The sequence below is a fragment of the Lissotriton helveticus genome, chromosome 8 (genome assembly GCF_964261635.1).
Source record: "Lissotriton helveticus chromosome 8, aLisHel1.1, whole genome shotgun sequence".
In the NCBI taxonomy this organism is placed as follows: Eukaryota; Metazoa; Chordata; class Amphibia; order Caudata; family Salamandridae; genus Lissotriton; species Lissotriton helveticus.
In genome coordinates, this window is record NC_136069.1 from 1189451939 (window position 1) to 1189472517 (window position 20579).

The 20579-nt window shown below is 45.4% G+C and overlaps 1 protein-coding gene across 1 annotated transcript in view; it reads left to right on the forward strand.

Annotated features, from left to right (window-relative positions):
* The window catches only part of LOC144773228 (E3 SUMO-protein ligase RanBP2-like), a 559200-nt gene that overhangs the window by 380807 nt on the left and 157814 nt on the right, over window positions 1-20579 (forward strand). Inside the window, exon 22 of the mRNA XM_078658126.1 lies at window positions 15353-15442. Coding sequence (XP_078514252.1) covers window positions 15353-15442 — 90 coding nt within the window. The remainder of the gene's footprint in view (window positions 1-15352; window positions 15443-20579) is intronic.

Genomic DNA, 20579 nt, shown 5'->3' on the forward strand with positions numbered 1-20579 from the left:
AAGCAGCTCAACCTAGTGATTTGGCTCTTGAGATTCTAGAGTTTGGCTACCTCATTCTGTCCGCCTAGGGTATGTCCATCCTCAAAGAGGCTCACCGTCTCACTACTCGAGCCTGCTATGCAGCAAGTGGAAAAGGTTTGTGCACTACTGGCTAACCAAACACATTGATCCACTCAAGCAAGAAATGTAAGATATTGTCTGCTACCTGTTATGCTTGCAACGCTCTGAAGTGGCTTACACTTTCATTTGTTTGCATTTGCCTGCAGTGGCAGTATACCTGCAGAACAGGGAACACTTGATTATTCATATTCTCCGTTATTAAGGCCTTTATGGAGAGCGGTAAGAGGGCTATTCCCCCCAGGTTGTCCCCAGCCCTGTCTCGGAACTTCAGTCCAGTCCTTGCTCATGGGACCCCCTTTTGAGCCCCTTCGTACCTGTCATCTCCAGTTCCTCTCTTGGAACGTAGTGTTTCTAGTCACAATCCCTTCCCTCAGGCGTTTGAGTGAGATCCAAGTTCTCATGCTGGAAGATCCTTTTTTATTTGTAAGATCTACTCTTCCAAAGTAGTAATTAGAACTAATCCAAAGTTTGTGCTCAAGGTGGTTTCTCCTTTCAACCGTAACCAGATAATTGAACTCTCATTGTTATTGACACACCCGGACTCAGTTGCAGAGAGAGCCCTTCACACATTAGATGTCAAAAGGGCCCTCATGTACTACATTGACAAGAGAAAACCATTTTGTAAAACGCAAGTTTTTTTTCGCCCACACTAAACCATACAAAGGCAGTGCCATTTCAATAGCAGGGATGATTTGCTGGCTATTCAAGTGCATTCAGACCTGTTACGCCAAGATTGAAAGAAAGCCTCCTGTTACCCATAGGCTATTTTCCACATGCAATAAAGTGCCGCCATGGCCGTTTTGGGTAACATCCCAAAAGCTGACATTAGTAAAGCAGCTACCAGGTCCACTATATGTTCACAAAACACTACTGTGTAGATGTACTAACATCTCAACAAGCTTAAGTGGGCCAGGCTGTACTATCTTTTCTTTTTCAGTCTTCTGCAACATCCTCTGTCTAACCACCGCTTAGAGGAGAACTGCTTTACAGTCTATGCAGAGCATGTGTATCTACAGCAACACATGCCACAAATGGAAAATGTTATGTACCCTGTAAGCATCTGATTGTGGCGCGTAGTGCTGTAAATCCACGTGTACCCATCCACTTCTCCAGAAGTCTTCGGTTGTTCCAGATGCTTTTATTTACTTTTCTTTTCAACGTTCACTTGCATGGCCATTTTCTGTCACTTCTGTGTTCCATCTCCTTCCTCACCCACTGGGAAGGAAAACAATCTAACAATGGAGCCGATGCCCATACGCATCACCAGTCATAGGAGGAGTCACTATAACTTGTGACTCGAAAGACTTCTTAGAAGAAAAGCAAGTTGTACACATCCGAGACCAACACTAGATGACAGAGATATGCAGATCATGTGAATATACAGCACTACATGCCATGAACAGAGGCTTACAGGGTAACATTTTCCATCTGGTGGATACCGTTGCTACCTGCCGATAGATTTCTCTTCTGTTTAATAACCTCAGGCGCCACACTGGCTCTGGAAACTTTAATAGCTCTCTTGTACCGTAAAGGAACACTTGACTTCTTATCTGCACTGGAAACAGTGTTGTGATGACATTACTGGAGCCATAAAGTTCCCACCCTGGTGATTCAAAATCAATTAACTTTCCATTTTCCGTTGCCCTTGACAGTCCAAGGTTAGGAACAACATCAACACAGATCAATGCATCAATCTAATTGGAACCTCTTTACCAGGTCTATACCTTCTTTCAAAGCAGGGAGAGGGGTGTTATTAGTGAGAAATACGCCGACAGATTGAGTATTCACGAGAAAGATTGTTAATGTGAGTTAATACGTTTTTCTTTTGATGAATACTTCTATATGCAGATTCCTCACCTTTTGAATAGATTCAAAGGCGGTGGGTTTAAAAACATAAATGAGTAAATTCTATAGCACCAAGCATGCGAAATGACTATCCCTGATCACCAATGAATGAAGACAGTAGTGCTTGGTGAAGGTGTGAAGAGAAGCCATGTCATGGCCTGAAAGATCTCAGAAGCAGGCACACCCCTGACTAATGCCAAAGTGGAACATTTTGTCCTAGTGGAATGGGCTCGTATTTCCTCTAATGGCTTCCTTTTTTGCAAACGTGTAGCATATTGTGAGACACAAAATTATCATTCTGGCAAAGTCTTCTTTTGGACTGACTTTTCCATGCAGCTTGTGTATAGAGCTAGTCATAAGACAGTATCTCTTTAGTGCGATTCATATAGTATCTCATTGCTCTTCTGGGAGTCTGGTTGGTGTAGCCTCTCCTTCAGTGGGATGGGTGGTAAGTAAACAGTGGGAAGGATAATATATCGCTCCAGAGGTAGAGTGGTCACCGCCTTGGGAAAGAAAGCTGTTTAGGCATGAGAACACCAAGTTTCTCAAATCCGCTAGCACTGCACAAGTCTTTGATGAGAAATCTTTTTGGTATCAACAGAGACAATGGTCCCTAAGCAAAGAATGATAGTAACCACAAATGAATATAGACTAAATAGTTCTATATCAAATGTCCAGCCGGACAATTTTAATTTTCGAGGAAGAATAATTTATAAAAATCAGTGTGATACAAGTGGGACACCAGACAGTGCCAAACTAACACACTCAAGGGAAAGGGGACAGGGGAATTTACAGGCAAATTTTGACTAGTCTGAGTATCATAAATCATAAACCGACAATACAAACTATACACATATGCAACTCATAAATCACTTGATTAATATGCATTTAGTGTATTTAAGGTCGACGTTTCGAACCCAATTAAAATGAAAGGTTCATCCTCAGGACAACAATGAATTGCCTAATGTACACATTTATACATAATGCCCACTCTGTGGGGATATTTTGCCAATATAAACAAGGGGTAAGGGGAAGAGAAAAAGAAACAGATTAGAAACAATTATAAACATGTCGACCTTCCACTGCTCATAACCAGTTAAAGCCATGTTGGAAATAATGGCATGCAATAGTCAGTCAAAGGTGTGCACATAACATTAAAAATAGACATAGTGTACTGAAGTGATAGTTGTAGCCCTCAAGTGATATACGCCATTTTTTGGTGATTGAACATGCAAAACAATTGTTTAAAAATTGACATAAAAGGCAGCCAAGGCGTAGCGATAACCAAAAAACATATTGCTTCCAGGTGTAGAACGATTGCAATATCCGCGTAAAATTAGCCCAATAGAAGAAGTATAATCAACACGGGGGACGTGCAATTGTTTTCAATAAACACAGCTTACCGAGGGGACGCCGTGTTAGGCTTGGTAGTCGTGATAATGGGCGCTTTGCCAACCTATGAAGAGCCATAACACGGGAATAAGGCTAGGCAGGGGTAATTAAAAAGGAAAGCCATGCAAGTTTGAGAATTATTGTCTTACCCGGGATCCGCTGTTGCGGTATCACAATATCGGGCTGTTCAACAAAAAGGAACGGACGAGCAATTTAGAAAGGGTAATTATAGTGGGCACTGAAGGAGTATAATGAAAAAACGCCAACCAAAAGGAGCTTACCCAATCAGGTAAAACCAGGTCCACAATGGGGGTCCTTGTCAGTCGTGGGAAACCCTCACGATCCACGATAATCATGGTGACACCGGAAATAAGGTTATTCCGCGTCACGTGGTATTGGTAAAACCAATCTAGTTACGGTGGAGAATGGCGGCATGTTGAAGCGGTTAGAGAGTGCTAGTAAGGAAGTGAAGAGTCGAACGGCCAGTGCTGGTTAGCGCGAAAAGAAAAGGAGGTAGCTGAGTGAGTTATAACAATTGTTAAAAGGCAAGCAAAGGTGGGGACATCACGGATCCATTATAACCGTTTAGGCCAATGTAGTTACAGTTAAAAATTCGGCGGCCATGTTAGCATGGTGAAAAAACGAAATAATCTGCCATGACAGAGTGGTGCAAGTGATAGGTAGAAATGTGACAAGGAATAGCCAAAACAATTACTAATGGCAATATGGCATAATTATCAAGCAGACCCCTAATACAAGTGGAAACATCATCATTGTAGAACATCATAATACAAGAGGGTACATCTTATTATAGAACGTCATAACAACATAGATTAATTTTTCGAAATCAAATCAATGAGGTCCAATCCTCCATCCTGTTAAGTCCACTGTGAAGGCTTTTGGTCTTCAGAATCCAGAGAAGTTCTTCCTTGTTGAGGAGACGTTGTAGGTCCGCACCACGGGGGGGCAACCTGATCAGGGAGATGATTGTCCACTTAAAATCCAATTCGGTGTGCATAAATTCAGTGAAATGGTCAACCAAGGGAGCATTTGGAGTTTTACAACGTATCCTGCTTCTATGTTGACACATTCTCAACCTCACCTTTTGGGTTGTCTGCCCTATGTAAATCTTTGAACAGGGACAGATGATGGCATATATAGCATTTACACTGTTGCAATTGGAAAACTGTTTCCGTACATGTTTAACATCATTGAAAACAAAATCCTTGCCCTCAACAGTAGTATCACACATTGAACAATTCCCACACTTAACATGCCCGGTCAAAGGGGGAAGACCCCATATATTGTCCAGAGTGCCACTCTGCTGTGGGGCAGGCAATGCCGCACGAACCAAATGGTCCTTAATGTTTTTGGACTTCTTAAAAGCAAACCGTGGTTTTTCAAGTTGGAGGCGCCCTGCATTAACCACCGACCAATGTTTATTGATACTCTTAGTGATAGAGTTGGATGCAGGAGAAAAGGTTGTAACACAGACCAGCCGGTTCTGTGTCCTCTTAGTTTTTGGCTCAAGTAATACGTCCCTAGGGCAATACCATGCCCGTTTGAGGGAGGAACAGATTAGCTTACGTGGATAACCTCTTGCCATTAGTTTGGCGCTCAGAATTTTTGACTCCTTAAAATAGTCCTCCTTCAGATAACAATTTCTACGTAATCTAAGGAACTGAGAATATGGTAATGAATCTCTGAGGGCACGGGATGGTGACTTTGGTAGCTGCTTAAAAGGGTATTCCGTTCGGTGGTCTTCCTGTATAGACTCGTAATAAGATGACCATCTTTCTCCTGTATATTAAGATCCAAGAATGGAATGTTAGAATTTCTAGTGGATAGCGTGTAAGTTAACCCACTACAATTGCTGTTCAACCAATGCAGGAATGATGGAAGTAACTCCTCGGAGTCGGACCAGATCATAAAAATATCGTTGATGTATCGCTTCCATAGTGTAATACCACTATGGAAGGGATTCATAGACGTCATAATACGTCCACACTCCAGACTGTCCATGTACAAAATGGCCAAGTTTGGGGCAATAATTGCCCCCATAGATGTTCCTTTGATCTGGCCAAAATATTGCCCATCGAACAGAAAGTAATTTTTAGTCAAACATATCTCGAGTAACTGTAAGATAAAAAGAGTAGGCATTTGGTGGGGCCTAGGGCGTTTGTTAAGGACATCCTGAATGACAAGAATAGAGTCATTTTGAGGGATATTAGTATACAATGATTCCACATCCAGAGTACAAAGTACACTGGATGTGGGGTTAAAGGAATGCTCCTCTATTATATTAATCATATGCATACTGTCACGTATGTAACATTCTGTTGTTGGTACACAGTCTTTAATGAAATGATTAACAAATAAACCTAAGGGCTCCAACACCGAACCACAACCCGACACTATAGGTCGTCCCGGTGGGTGCTCGGCGTTTTTATGGACCTTCGGCAGTGTGTATAACTTGGTGATCCTTGGTGATTTGGCATTGAGAAACAGATGCTCCTTTTTACTGAGAAAACCACAGGTATCAATTTCTGTATGTCTTTAGTTGGATTTTTTGAAAGTTTGACATAGTGTTCAGGGTTATCAAGTTGGCGCTTAATTTCGTTCTTATAAGTATCCAACTCATGCATAACAATACCACCGCCCTTATCAGCAGGTTTAATAATGAAATTTGGATTGGATTTCAAACTCATTAGTGCCTTCTTTTCTTCCAAAGAGATGTTATATGGAATAAAAGAATGGCGTTTTTCAAGATTGGTTATGTCTTTCAGGACAAGTTTCTCAAATGTGAGAAGTTCCGCTGGAACCATATTGCCCGTTGGTGAGAAGGTCGATGGTGGTTTAAAAGGAGTACTAGAGATTGGCAAAGGTTGAGGATTTAGCAAGAAGAAGGCATGCAATCTCAATTTACGAAAAACCTAAGGCGTTCAGTTTGAACTTCCAGGTAATTCGGACGGATGGTCGGAACAAAAGATAGTCCTTTACTTAACAAAGACAACTCACTATTAGAAAGTAGATGTTGTGTAAGATTAAAAATAGGGAGTGTATTGTTGTATGGTACAGTATCAAGCGTTTCAGTAGATAGAGCAATCAATGGAGGGGGCATACCATTGCAAGGTACACTATCAGGCCTTTCAATAGACAGAGCACTCCGCGGGATGTTTAGATCTACCATTGGTAGTGTTGTCGTCTGGTATTGCGTTCGCCTGGCGGATAAGGCCACCGCTGTGGTTGCTTGGCTCTCCCCCTCTTTGGGGGGTCTGGCTGGCCTCTGGCTAAAAAAGGAGCCCTGTTGGAAGGTCCGGGGGTTTCACTTCGGTCTGAGCTATCAGATGACTCAGCCGAAGTATCGGAAAAGCCGACCAATGTTTGTCTTTTATTGTACCGACCCCAAGGTTTTGAATTATGATTTTGGGGGCCACTATACCTTCTGTTTGTATAATAATCTTTTGCCAGATAGGGATAGGCCCTTTCCTGGGAGAAGTTTTTTATATCTTTCTTTACTTTATTGTTTTTTTTATTTTGCTCAATTCTGTAAAGATCTCCTACACTTTTTTCAATTTCTTCTAGGAGTTTTTTGCACTCAGGTACAGTTGAATTATCCGAAATCTGCTTCTCTATGTCTTGGATCTCAACTTCTAGTTTTTTAAGTTCCTCAGACGCTATATCAATACCAAGAGCCATCCAATGTCTCGAGCAAGTAGTACTGATGTAGCTGAATCCAGTCGTGTACTTAGGGTTCTGTAGTCGGGGATCTCTGTGTATAGTCATAATCTAGTGAATAGTCCCGCCCATGTGCGTGGACCCCGGCAATCAAAAATAATCTCTTAAGTTGTCAGAAAATTGCGGAACTGCAAAGACACTTAAGAGAAAATATAAAGACAAATAATGCAGCCTATATCCACAGGCTACACTGTCCAGTACTTCAACTAGAAAATTCCACCAAAAATCCACAAACAGCAAAGCCTGTCCAGATTTCCCTTGCTTTTACTGCAAAACCCCTCAGAAATGATAGAGAGGAGGCATGGACAGACAAGCCCCATAGGCTGCCATTATGTGGCTTAAATAGGATACTGTGCCTTTAAGAGAACCTTCCAGAACTTTCTCTCAGTATCCCAGAATGCATAGCAGGTCCAACTTACTTTCAGTTCTTTTTTCCGGCTCCTGCTTACGGCTCCTGCTTACAGGACCCTGTGCATTGAGCTCTCCCTTGTTCAAGGGTTTATTGGAGTTTTTGTTCACTTTTTGAATTAAAAGTGTTCTCATTTGATCTTGGTGCTTCCTTTTCACTTCTGTGTGTTTGTTCAGGCTTTTAGGGATCTAAAATGCCTGCTTTGTTCGACAAGTGCCCAGCATGTGTAAGGAAGAAGGCCAAGTCTGATCCACACGACGTCTGCATTCTTTGCCTCCCTGAAGAGCATGTCCCTGAGGATTGTGACATCTGCCAGACCTTCTCTACAAGGACCCAGAGAGAAAGGCTGAAGATTAGGCTCCAAGGCCTAGAGGAGAGGCGACTGCAGGCTGCAGGTGGGTCTGGGCAGGCTGGGAAGGCTCCCTCTGCCCCTGCTGAGGCCTCTGGGGGGCTCCCCAGAGGCAGGAAGACCAGCAAAAGGTCCCGGTCTCCGTCGGCGTCGATTGCATCGACTTCGACGTCGTCGAGAGGGATGACGACAGTGTGTTCCCCTTCTCCCCGGGGCTCCGGGTCGAGACAGCGTGGAAGATCGATGTCGAGAGGCCTGGGTAGGCCGCCGTCGAGATCTCCGTCGACATCGGAGTCGAAGCATCGCCGTCGACTAAGGAAGCATCGGCGTCGACCAGATCGCCGTCGAGGGGATCCTCGACGTCGAGGAGGAAACGGTCGACGAGGAAGAAGAGTCGACGTCGAGGTCTGACCGTTCGTCGTCGAGGGGACGACGATCGGCGTCGAGGAAGAAGCACTCGACGTCGAGGAGACGGCGTTCGACGCCAGAGTCGAGGGATCGACGTTCCACACCTGAAAAACGACGCTCGACGTCGAGCAGGAAAAGGTCAGCGTCCTCGATGGGCTCAACCTCCCCTAAGCGGCGCAGGAGGGATTCTGGCGCGAAAAGTCACGCTGGATCTGGTGAAGGACGTCTGAGGCGTCGCTCACGGTCTGGAGGGTCTGGGTCACAGGTCCCTCCCCCGAAGAAGTCACCGGGCTCGGTGTACTCGGTGGTATATACACCACCACGACCTACGACTCCTCCACCTCTGCCGAAGGAGGCTCCACCTGTTACTCCACCTCTACCTCCACTTCCTCCACTTCCGCCTACAGGCCAACCTCCGCCGCCGGTTCCCCCTCATGGTCCCGCGCCTTTGCCAGAGGGGCCTCCGGTCAGGCCACCGAGGTCGGTGTCATTGCCTCTGCTTCCGACACCTCCTAAGGGGACTCCGACTCCGAAACCCCGGGATAGGCCACGGAAGACGCCTCCACGGAAGCCGGTGGAGCGCCCACGTGCGGGGAGGTCGCGCTCCCGTTCCGGAAGGAGGGAACGTTCGCGCCATAGGTCCTAAACAAGATCCAGACGGTGCCACAGGAGGCATAGGTCTCGTTCACGGACCAGGTCGTCAGGGACCAGGGATTACTCCCCGACCTTGTCGGATTCCCCAGATACGAGGGTTTCGCCGATTGACGATCTGGTGTCCTTCCAGGACGTGCTGTTACGTGGTGCAGCGAAATTGGGCATTACCTTGACAGTGCCCACTCCTAAGACTTCAGTCATCTTCGAGACGCTACACCAGAAGCATTTGTCTCGACCGCTGTTGCCGCTGGTGCCGGGTCTGGAGGAACCGGCCACGGATCTTTTTCTCACCCCAGCGGTGACTAGGGTGGCACCCTCTAGACTACAGAAGAAGTATCGCGCTCCGGACTCGGACCTGGCCTTTCTGAGGATGGAACCCCCTCCAGATTCAGTGATTGTGACGGCGGCGCGCAAACAGCACGCCACCACACCTTCCTCCACGGTTCCACCAGATAAGGAATCTAGGTGGTTAGATTCATCTGGGAGGAAAGTTTGTGGGACTTCAGCGACCTCGATGAAGGCTGCTAGTGCCCCCGCCTTGTTGGGTCGGTATGACAGAGCCCTTTGGGAATCCCTTCAACAATTTGTGGAACTTCTACCGCGGGACAAGCGGGAAGACTTTCAGGAGGTGCTGAATGAAGGGATGTTGGTGGCAAATCAAGTCATCAGCGCTGCAGCTGACTCTTCACTGCTGGCGGCACATGGTTTCTGCCATGGCATCAACCAACGGAGACATGCATGGCTGCGTCTCACGTCTCTGAAACCGGACGCTCAACAAAGGGTCGCCAACCTTCCATTCTCTGGTGAGACCCTATTTGGAAAGCACGCTGACGATGAAATGGCCCGCATGAAGGCGGAGGCCGAAACTCTCACAGCGGTGGGTTTGGAGAAACCCAAGGAGGCGAAGAAAGCGTACCGTCCGTTCCAAGGGCGGTTCGGTGGCCAGGGCAGAGGACGTGGCCAGTCTTCTGGGCAACAGCAGCAACAACAGCAGCAGCAGTTCAGAAGACCGTTCCAAAAGCGCCAGAGGGGCAGAGGCGGCCATCAGTTGACACCAGCGACCAAAGGCCAGGCCGGGTCTAGGCCCTGAGCACTTACTTCCCCTGCGATTGTTACCCGCTCCGGTGGGGGGAAGCATTCAATCTTTTCTGGCAGAGTGGAGAAAAATTACTCGGGACAAGTGGGTGCTGAATATTGTTTGCAATGGATACAGTCTTCGGTTCACCAGCCCGCCTCCATCGATTCCTCCGGTAGGCTCACAGTATCAACTGCGAGAACTCCAGGCGGAGGCCGATATCCTGTTAAGGAAAAGGGCGATAGAAGACATACCTCTATCTCAAAGGGGAAGAGGTCTGTACTCCAGGTTCTTCCTGGTTCGAAAAAAGGACAGGAACGAGTTCAGGCCCATTCGGGATTTGCGACAGGCAAACAAATGGATTCGCAGAGAAAAATTTTGCATGCTGTCGTTGCATCAGATTTATCCTCAGCTACAGCGGGGAGACTGGCTGTGTGCCATAGACCTCCAGGATGCGTACTTCCATGTGCCCATTGCACACAAACACAGGAAGTTCCTGCGGTTCCAAGTCGGCGCCAATCACTATCAATACACAGTACTGCCATTCGGACTGAAGTCTGCGCCGAGGACGTTCTCGAAGTGCATGGCAGTGGTAGCCGCACACCTGAGGAAGAGCAAGGTGTTTGTCTACCCGTACCTGGACGACTGGTTGATCAAGGCCTCCTCCTTCACGGAAGCGCAAGCTCACTTCCAGAAGACGTGCGTTCTATTGAACAAGCTGGGGTTGCACATCAACATGTCCAAGTCTATCCCGACTCCGGTCCAGTGCATTCAGTACTTGGGAGCCTCCATCAATACGCTGTCAGCAAGCGTGTCTCCTTCGGAGGAGCGACGATTATCACTCCTTCGGAAGGCTCAGGCTCTCATGTCCGTTCCATCTACGACAGTGAGGACGGTGTCTTCTCTACTGGGATCGATGGCCTCTTGTATCTTCCTGACGCCACATGCGCGGCTGCACATGAGACCGCTGCAGGAGTGCTTGGAGGATCAGTGGGATCAGAAGAGAGGATCTTGGGACGACAGGAAATGACTGTCTCAGCATGCTATTTAGTCTCTGAAGTGGTGGTGTTCAGCGGAGAATCTCCTCAGAGGGGTTCCCTTCCACAAGGACATTCCCACTCAGACTATCGTGACGGATGCTTCTCTCCAGGGCTGGGGAGCGCATTCCGGAGACCTACAGATTCAAGGGACGTGGTCCCCGACGGAGTCCACGTACCACATCAATTTCCTGGAACTCAGAGCTGTTCACTTGGCACTGAAGGCCTTTCATCCGTCCTTCCAGACCGACTCTCTGCTTGTACAGACGGACAATACGACCACGATGTATTACCTCAACAAGCAGGGGGGCTCGAGATCACGCACTCTGTCGCAGGAGGCGCAGGCGATCTGGCACTGGCTTCTGGCTCGAGGACTGACGATAACGGCTACACATCTGCCAGGTGAGCAGACTGATTCAGGAAAACCACAAATGGGTCATAAACGACGAAGTGCTAGGAGAAGTCTTCGCAAGGTGGGGAACTCCAGACGTAGATCTGTTCGCCACCGCAGAAAACAGCAAATGCCGAGACTTCGCCTCCAGGTACTACCAGCCGGGGACGCTGGGGAACGTGTTATGGATCAACTGGTCGAACAGCTTTCTGTACGCTTTTCCACCCATTCCCCTAATTCCAACGGTTCTCATCAAGCTGTCCCAGTCCAGGGCGCGGATGATACTGATTGCCCCGGAATGGCCCAGCAGTGGTGGTTCACGGACCTGCTTCACCGGTCTCTCCTTCCTCACATGCGGCTGCCGTGCAGGCCAGACCTCACGAAGTTCGGGGGGCTGATGTTGCACCCCAACCTCTCGTCTTTGAGTTTGGCAGCATGGCTCCTGAGATAGTACAATATGGCCATCTAAATCTTCCTGCAGATTGTATGGACATACTGAAGGAGTCTAAGAGACCTTCCACTAGGACTTCTTATGCGTACAAGTGGAAGAGGTTTTGTATCTGGTGCAAGTCCAAGAACTATGACCATACGACATGCAAGGAAGATGTCATCATTCCTTATCTTCTACAGTTGGCGCAGTCTGGCCTTAATGTCCACTCTATTAAGGTTCATCTTGCTGCTTTGACTGCCTACAGGAAATGCCCTTCACAGACTTCCTTCTTCCAGATCCCTGTGATCAATGATTTTTTGGAAGGCTTGAAGAAAGTGTTCCCTCCTGTCAGGCTTCCTTCGCCTTCATGGGAATTGAATGTGGTGCTGTCCAGGTTGATGAAGGAGCCTTTTGAACCTATTCATAAGGCTTCGTTGCAGCACCTGTCCTGGAAGGCGGCGTTCCTCGTGGCCATTACATCGGCCCGCAGGGTGAGTGAAATTCAGGCGTTGTGTTGCCAAGAACCTTATACTGTATTTCATGCTGCTAAGGTTGTTATGCGTACTCACCCTAAATTTCTTCCCAAGGTTATTTCTGATTTTCATGTTAACCAGACTATAACTTTGCCTACGTTTTTTCAGAATCCTTCGTCTCCAGCGGAAAGGTCTTTACATTCCCTGGATGTTAGGAGGGTATTGAAATTTTATCTGGATAAGACCAAAGATATTCGTAGGTCTGACCAATTGTTTATCAATTATGGATCAGTCAGGACGGGTCTTGCGACCTCTAAGCAGTCTATCTCTAGGTGGATTGTGTCCTGCATACAGCTATGTTACTAAAAAGCTAATAAGACCTTAGGAGGTAAGCCTAAGGCTCATTCCACCAGGGGCAAGGCTGCCACGACAGCCTTGCTCCGTAATGTTCCGATTGCAGAAATCTGCAAGGCGGCCACTTGGAAGTCGGTTCATACCTTTGCTAAGCATTACTGCCTGGACTCTGCTGCCAGGGCAGACGCTCAGGTTGGACAAGCTTCGCTGCAAAATCTGTTCGCACAATAGTGGTGTTAATTTCTTTTCTCCACCGCCGCTTTGGTGTGGGGATGGGCTTGCCATTCTATTCACTAGATTATGACTATACACAGAGATCCCCTACTACAGAAGGAGTAGTTTCTGTCCTGTAACTCCAGTTCTGTAGTAGGGGTATCTCTGTTATAGTCATAAGCGCCCTCCCGCCTCCCCGGTGGAGAGAGCGAGAGAGAAATGTTCATTTAAGGAAATGCGACAGGTCTGGCGTATTACGCCTTCAAAAAAAACTGAAAGTAAGTTGGACCTGCTATGCATTCTGGGATACTGAGAGAAAGTTCTGGAAGGTTCTCTAAAAGGCACAGTATCCTATTCAAGCCACATAATGGCAGCCTATGGGGCTTGTCTGTCCATGCCTCCTCTCTATCATTTCTGAGGGGTTTTGCAGTAAAAGCAAGGGAAATCTGGACAGGCTTTGCTGTTTGTGGATTTTTGGTGGAACTTTCTAGTTGAAGTACTGGACAGTGTAGCCTGTGGATATAGGCTGCATTATTTGTCTTTAAATTTTCTCTTAAGTGTCTTTGCAGTTCCGCAATTTTCTGACAATTTAAGAGATTATTTTTGATTGGCGGGGTCCACGCACATGGGCGGGACTATTCACTAGATTATGACTATAACAGAGATACCCCTACTACAGAACTGGAGTTACAGGACAGAAACTACTCCTTATCCGTAAACACACCAGGTATGTTACGGACCTGTAACCCTAATGGAATGATGTTAGACCTTAGATATTCAGTAAGCAGGAGAATCATTAATTGTAGTCTCACCGCCTTCTTCTTAATTTTATCAAGTTGATCCCCTAGCGAGATGTTTGGTGTAGTTACAATCTCAGGAGTATTAGTAAGTAAGGAAGGGCCTTCAGTTAATTTCTTGATATAATCCTCATTGTATAGGGGAGTATGGTCAGACATGCTATGGGACAAAAATCAGGAAGAAATAAGGAAGGAGATGTAGAAGGACAGGAAGGAACCCACTTGTAGAAGAGGGTAGGGGTGCTAACCCTTGCAATCAGGAGATTGTGCTACATACTATATAGATGAAACAAGGGAACCCAAAGGTGCAATAAGCAACCGTCTGAAGCTTAACTCGGACAAGACGGAGGTCCTCATCCTCGGACCCACCCCCTCAGCCTGGGACAACTCCTGGTGGCCGACCACACTGGGAGCAGCACCAACACCCACCGACCATGCACGCAATCTAGGATTCATCCTCGACCTCTCCCTCTCGAAGCAGGTCAACGCGGTCTCCTCCTCCTGCTACAACACACTCCGCATGCTCCGCAGGATCTACAAGTGGATCCCCACCGAAACAAGAAGAACGGTGACACAGGCCCTCGTCAGCAGCAGACTGGACTACGGCAACGCACTCTACGCAGGAATCCCAGCCAAGCACCTACGACGACTACAACACATCCAAAACGCCTCCGCCCGACTGATTGTCAACATCCCCTGCCGCAGCCACATCCACCCCCCACCTGAGAGACCTACGCTGGCTCCCCATCGACAAGAGGATCACCTTCAAGCTCCTCACCCACGCACACAAAGCATTCCACAACGCCAGACCAGCCTACCTGAACAGCAGACTCCTCTTCCACACCTCCAGCCTCGCCCTCGCATCTGTCCCCCACATTCAACGAACGACCTCCGGCGGCAGATCCTTCTCCTACCTCGCCGGCTAGACCTGGAACACCCTCCCTACCCACAAACGGTAGACCCAAGACCTTCTCGCCTTCAGAAGGCTCCTCAAGACCTGGCTCTTCGAGCAGGAGCACCCCCCCCCCCCCCCTCCCCCTCAGCGCCTTGGGACCCTGACTGGTAAGTAGCACACTCTACAAGTACTCTGATTGATTGATTGATTGATTGTGAACAAACTCTCTCAGAACGATGAGACTAAGCTCCAGATCTGCGTTTAAGGGTATGAGAAAAAGGGAACTGAAGTTGATGTGCCAGAGTAGCTTCTTTTTGGCTCCACGAATGTCACAAGGATGATTTTTCAGGCATCAAGGTGAACTCAGGAGCTGCCTACCAGCGCAGGAGAGCTATGAAGGTTTCAGGTTTCACCAGATGAGGACTCTGCTGGTAAATGAATCCATCAGAATTTTAAGATATCCCATCATTTTTATGCCACTGAGATGCAGCTACACCTTTCAGGGGAACTCCAACAAGGGTGTCATGCAGCAGCAATGGTTATTAGCTTTGGAAAGCTGCCATTTCCAGTCCTGTACCCAGTATGCATAATTTAGGTAAAACAAAATTGGCATTGCCTTATAATGACACAGAGCAGCCCTACAGCTATGCAATCCATAGGATGTTGCTGGCTGTTTGTATTCCTTCAGTAGGGAATTAGGAATGGATCTGAAGATGAAGTCATTTGTTTATATGAATTACTGATTTCAATGAGTTTTACTTTTTTCCTAAAGATGAAGACTTCGAAACTGCAGTGAAGAAGCTAAATGGCCAGCTTTATCCAGAGTACTCTGCCAGTGTTTCCTCAAATGATCAAGTGAAAGGTAAATACCTTGTTGTTTCAACATCTCTTGAAAATGTGTGACTGAGTACTGAGGGGTGCGCAAAACAAAATTTTATTGATCCTGTAAATAATTTATTATTCTCTGTTAGATTTCTTCATGCATAGAAAAGGGAAAATCTGGCAGAATGTAGGATTTTTTTAACAATCATATGAGTTCAAAGTTCAAAAAAATACTTTATTCGGTTAAAAGACAATAACCATGAAAGCAGCAGCATGAATTTACAATTTAAACAGGGAAATTTAAAAAGTGACAAATCTATTATATTTCATCAACACCAATTGTTTTCCGTAATTTAAAAGCATGTTTAAAAAAGCTTAAAACTACAGCAACAGTTAGAACAGTGTCCATTCTCTGAAATTCTAAAAAAGCTGGGCGACATCTATTTAAATTCATTTCTTTGAGGAATGGGATAATGAATTTCCTGCGTGGTAAAATATAAAATTTACAAAAGAATAAAATATGGATGTCGGATTGGGACGAGGAATCATCACACGGGCAACTAGGCAAATTTTGCAACCATGAGTTCATTTCTGGGAAGGACAAGAGTCTAAAAACAATATTTAATCTAAAACGGGTCAAGAGAAATCGATCATAATTCGACATCGGCAGGGTTAAATATGGCTGTACTTTATCGCCAGTTAATAACAAGAGATGGGAGGTAACTGTCTTTTTATTCATTTCATCTCGCCTTCTCTTTACCTCGAGGTATTCCATACACAGTTTTTTCAACAATTTTCTTGATATATTACACATTGAAAGTGGGTCATCATAATATTGTTGGCAACCAATTTCAATAAGAAAACGTTTTACGTAATCTAGCCAATCAAATCTACCCACATTTTCCAGTTTTAATACATCCTGTAAAATAGCCCGGTTCATGACACACTCATTTGTTGTCCATACCCTATGCCACAAGAGGATGGGTTGTGTTCTAATTATGTCTGAAATATGAGGTAGTCCAAGTTCAGTATGGCAGATGTAGGTCACCACACTTTGTGGTACTATTAGGACATCCCTCATAAACTTATTTTCGGCTATTAGAATTGATTCTACGTTCGAATACCCCCAAAGACCCGAGCCATACAATGCTACCGATGTACACGTGGCATTATATATAGTTAAGATTTCTCTTATTGTTTTTTTGCCCAACTTCTTTATAAAATTCTTTAAGGCCATTATTGTTTTTGAGAACAAAAGAGTTCTGGCCTTTACAGCACTTATCCAAACCCCAGATTTATGGAACAAAATACCAAGGTACGGGAAAGTAGAGGTGTTTTCCAAAGGAACATTATTTATGAACATTCTTTTCATCTGCTTTCCGGGTCTTGTGCCACAGTTCATGGAGAAGGTTTTACTACAGTTGATTTTTAAATCTAGACTCGACATGAACTTCTCTAATGAAATGATCAAATTTTGTAGGGCCAAGGGAGTACGTGCCATTAGGACTGCATCATCCGCATACAAGAGTGCAGGGATAGATCTCTTACCAACCCTGGGCATATCCCTGCACTCCTGCAGCAGATGATGCTCAAGTCCATTTATGTAAACCAGAAATAAGAATGGGGCCAGGACGCACCCTGGCGTACTCCGCGTACCACACCGAATTTTCTGGTACATTCACCCCCCTACCATAACGGACTGATGCTGTGGCTCCTGAGTATAGTTCTCTCAGAAAGCATATGATGGAATCTTCCACGCCCAGCCCTTTCAAAATTGCCCATAATTTAACATGTGGCACACAATCGAACGCCGACGTAAGGTCGACAAACGTAAGGTACAGACGTTCACCTTTTACCTTAGTATACTTTTGTTGAACGATCATTAAGTTTAAACCTTGTTCAACAGTTCCAATGCCCTTCTGAAATCCATACTGTAGGTCACTCATGATCTCATTCTCCTGAGCCCAGCTTTGAAGTCTTGCCAAGATGATTCTCCCAAGGATTTTTATAGATGAGTCTAGAAGGGAGATTGGTCTGTAACATGCGCAATTTTGTCTATCTCCCTTCTTATATATAGGCACAATGACCGAGGTAAACCAAGACGGATTTAAACCCCTTGCTAGTGCTGCATTAAAAAGTTGTACCAGCATGGGGCCCCAGATCTCAGTATTTGCTTTATACAGGTCTGCTGGGATCCCATCAGGACCTGCGGCCTTGCCGCCCTTCGTTGCTTTCAAAACCATCGTAACTTCCTCCAGAGTTATCACCTGTTTTTCAGCCCCTACTCCTCTATTACCCATTGTAATAGGATCTATAATATGGCTTTCATCTTGGGACCTATAAAGGTTTGAAAAATGCTCCACCCAGTCCTCAGTAATTGCTATCTCCAAACGCGCCTTGGGATTGTCATAGAGGAAAGGGGTATTTACGGCCCTCCAAAATGCGGATGCATCCTTGGACTGTGATGCTTTGCATAAGGCTTCTAGGGCCTCCATTTTTATGGCATTTTTTCTATTTTTTAAAGCCTCATTATATATTTTCCTAAAACCTCTTATTTCTAACGGGTCTCGGGGTGTCCTATGAATAGCTTGTTTCAAATCAGTCAATGCCCTTGTACATGCGTTATCAAACCAACTTTTATTACCCTTTGCCCAATTCTTTACCTCCACCCGCAAACTATTTTTAATTGTGAAGGCGATTATATTAAAGTGCTCTATTATCTGCTCACTATTAGACTTCTCTCCCAGGCAAATCGCGAAGCTATCCGAGCAGACATTCAACAGTTTGCCTAGGAACATTTCTGGGACGACCTTACCCCATTTTAGAGTATACCCATTCTGTCTCCCAAGGACCATATCGGAGACTGTACATAGGGAGAACACATCTTCATGCTGTTCAAAAAATGGGGTTTCAACCTCCATTATTTGGGGCAGATGGTCATTTAATGGTAACTCCATAATCTTTATGCTATTAATCTTATGGCTGTAACTATTTGAGGAAATTATGAAGTCAATAGTGGTTGATGCTCCTCTACCAATAAATGTGGGCCCAAATGGAGTAGGTTTTTGGGCTGTTTCATTTGCATATCCCAGGTCGTACATAAACAATATTTCATTTAGTAAATCCCCGGTCAAGAAGTGGTCAAAATGTGTTCGATTAATCTCCTGCTCTAACATTAGGTCACAGATACCCTGTTTGCCCTTTGTACAGAGTGGACAATTAAAATCCCCCCCCCCCCCATAAAATTATTAATTCCCTGTCATTTTTATCTATTTCATGTTGTATATCCTCCCTCAGCATTTTTAAAGTGCTAGGAATTTCATTTTTCAGGATATTTTTATAAAAGTTTATTACAACAACATTAATTCTCTTCTTGGTGCTTAAGGTTATTACTTGATAATATCTAGATTTTGGCGTAAAACAAACCTGCTCGTACTTGAGCGTTTGAGAGGAACGTAATTAGGCCTCCCTTTGCTCTCCCATATTGACCCCCCACGGCCGGAGTGAAGAAGCTTCTATAGCCGTTTATATACACTGGATCAATAGACCAGGTTTCTTGGAGGGCCAAGATATCGCAACCATTTACGACAGTTTCCCAGGATGGATTTTTGATTTTCTGCCTTAATCCTGCCACATTCCAAAATAGAAGTGAACAGGATTTCCTATTCTCCTTTACTACAAAATCACCCAAGGAGGCATTACCCAGAATCTTTACATGTAACGGGGAACTAACTCCTCCACAGTTACCCCCCTCTTTTATATCAAGGTTACTCAAGGTCTTGCAACAATCCCCTTCAATATCACCATGAGTCACTATTGGGACACTTTCTGCTTGAATGATATCCTCATTACCCTCCCATAGCTTCTGATCTTTTGCATTCCCCTTGAGTTCCTCAGTGTACTCCCCTAGAGTTCCTCAGTGTACTCCCCTAGTCCTAATGTTTTAATATGGCGAGTATCCTTCTTGTGTCAGTCAACATGTTCAAGGCCTGAGAAAGCGTCAAACCGTTTGTGGGTTGGTATATTATAAGCAGGTAAAACTATACCTCTATTGTCCCAGAAGTAATTATTTCCAAAATTGGGACCTGGGGTTGGTGGATAAAACTGCCTAGGATGGAAATTGGATGATCTCTGTGGTTGGGAAAAAGGAGTCTGACTATATCCATGATGGTTAAAGCCAAACCTGTTTGCAGACTGCCTTTCTGCATCCCAATTTTTAGAGTGTTGGACTGGAAAGTATGGATAGAAGTAGCTAAGGTAGTGAGTAGAAATGGAATCACTACTACTTGGATCATACCAATCCCCAATATGCCTAACAGCTCTATGATCTTTAAAGTTTACGATGATTACATCCCCTTTCTTGTCCTTAGGTCGTGAGCCCACCCAAATTGAACGCCTAACATTTAAAATTTCCCCATTTATGTGGGCAGGCAAAGGTCTATTGTTACGTAGCCAGTAGGTGACTTTGTTTTTTAAGGCTCGGTGATCTTCCCTAATGCCTAAAGAAAACTCAGGGACACCCGCCATGACAATCGCATAAGGAGCAGCTTCTGGCGGTAAATCTACTATTCTATGTGTTTGCCAGTTTGTATTATGCAAATTCCCTGTCCCATTATCCTTAATAGCCTTATTTTCCTGGGGTTCTGCCCTTTCTTCTAAAATCAAGTTATCCCCCCTTTGATCGCCTACTTTACTTGGGAGTTGAATTTTAGAAGCAGGCTTCTTCTTTAGCAAAGGGGGTGTCTGTACTTTTTTCAGAGAAGGACAAGTTGGCTTTTTTCCAACCTGATTAGGTATTATAGAGGGAGTGGGACATAGTGGGGCTTGTTTTGTTGCTGACATCGTTTTTACAGGTATTACTCTGGGGTTTATGTTAACCAACCCCTTCGCCAGATCCGATAATAAAAGTGTATTTTTTTTGTACCTTTTTATCAATCAAATCTAGGTGCGTATTAATCATACTAGTTTTTTCTAAAAGAGGCTGCATTAATGATTTTACCAAAAGTTAAATTTTTTCCAACAGGCCGCCCTCACTGATAGAGCAGTGGGTTGTCATTAAGGGGACCGTGGGAGGAGTCAAAGAATCGACCACATCCAACAATGTTGGAGTTGAGCTCCTCTTTTGTAACTTGGCATGCCGATTCTTTAAAGGACAACCCCCCACCCCCCCCCCCCCT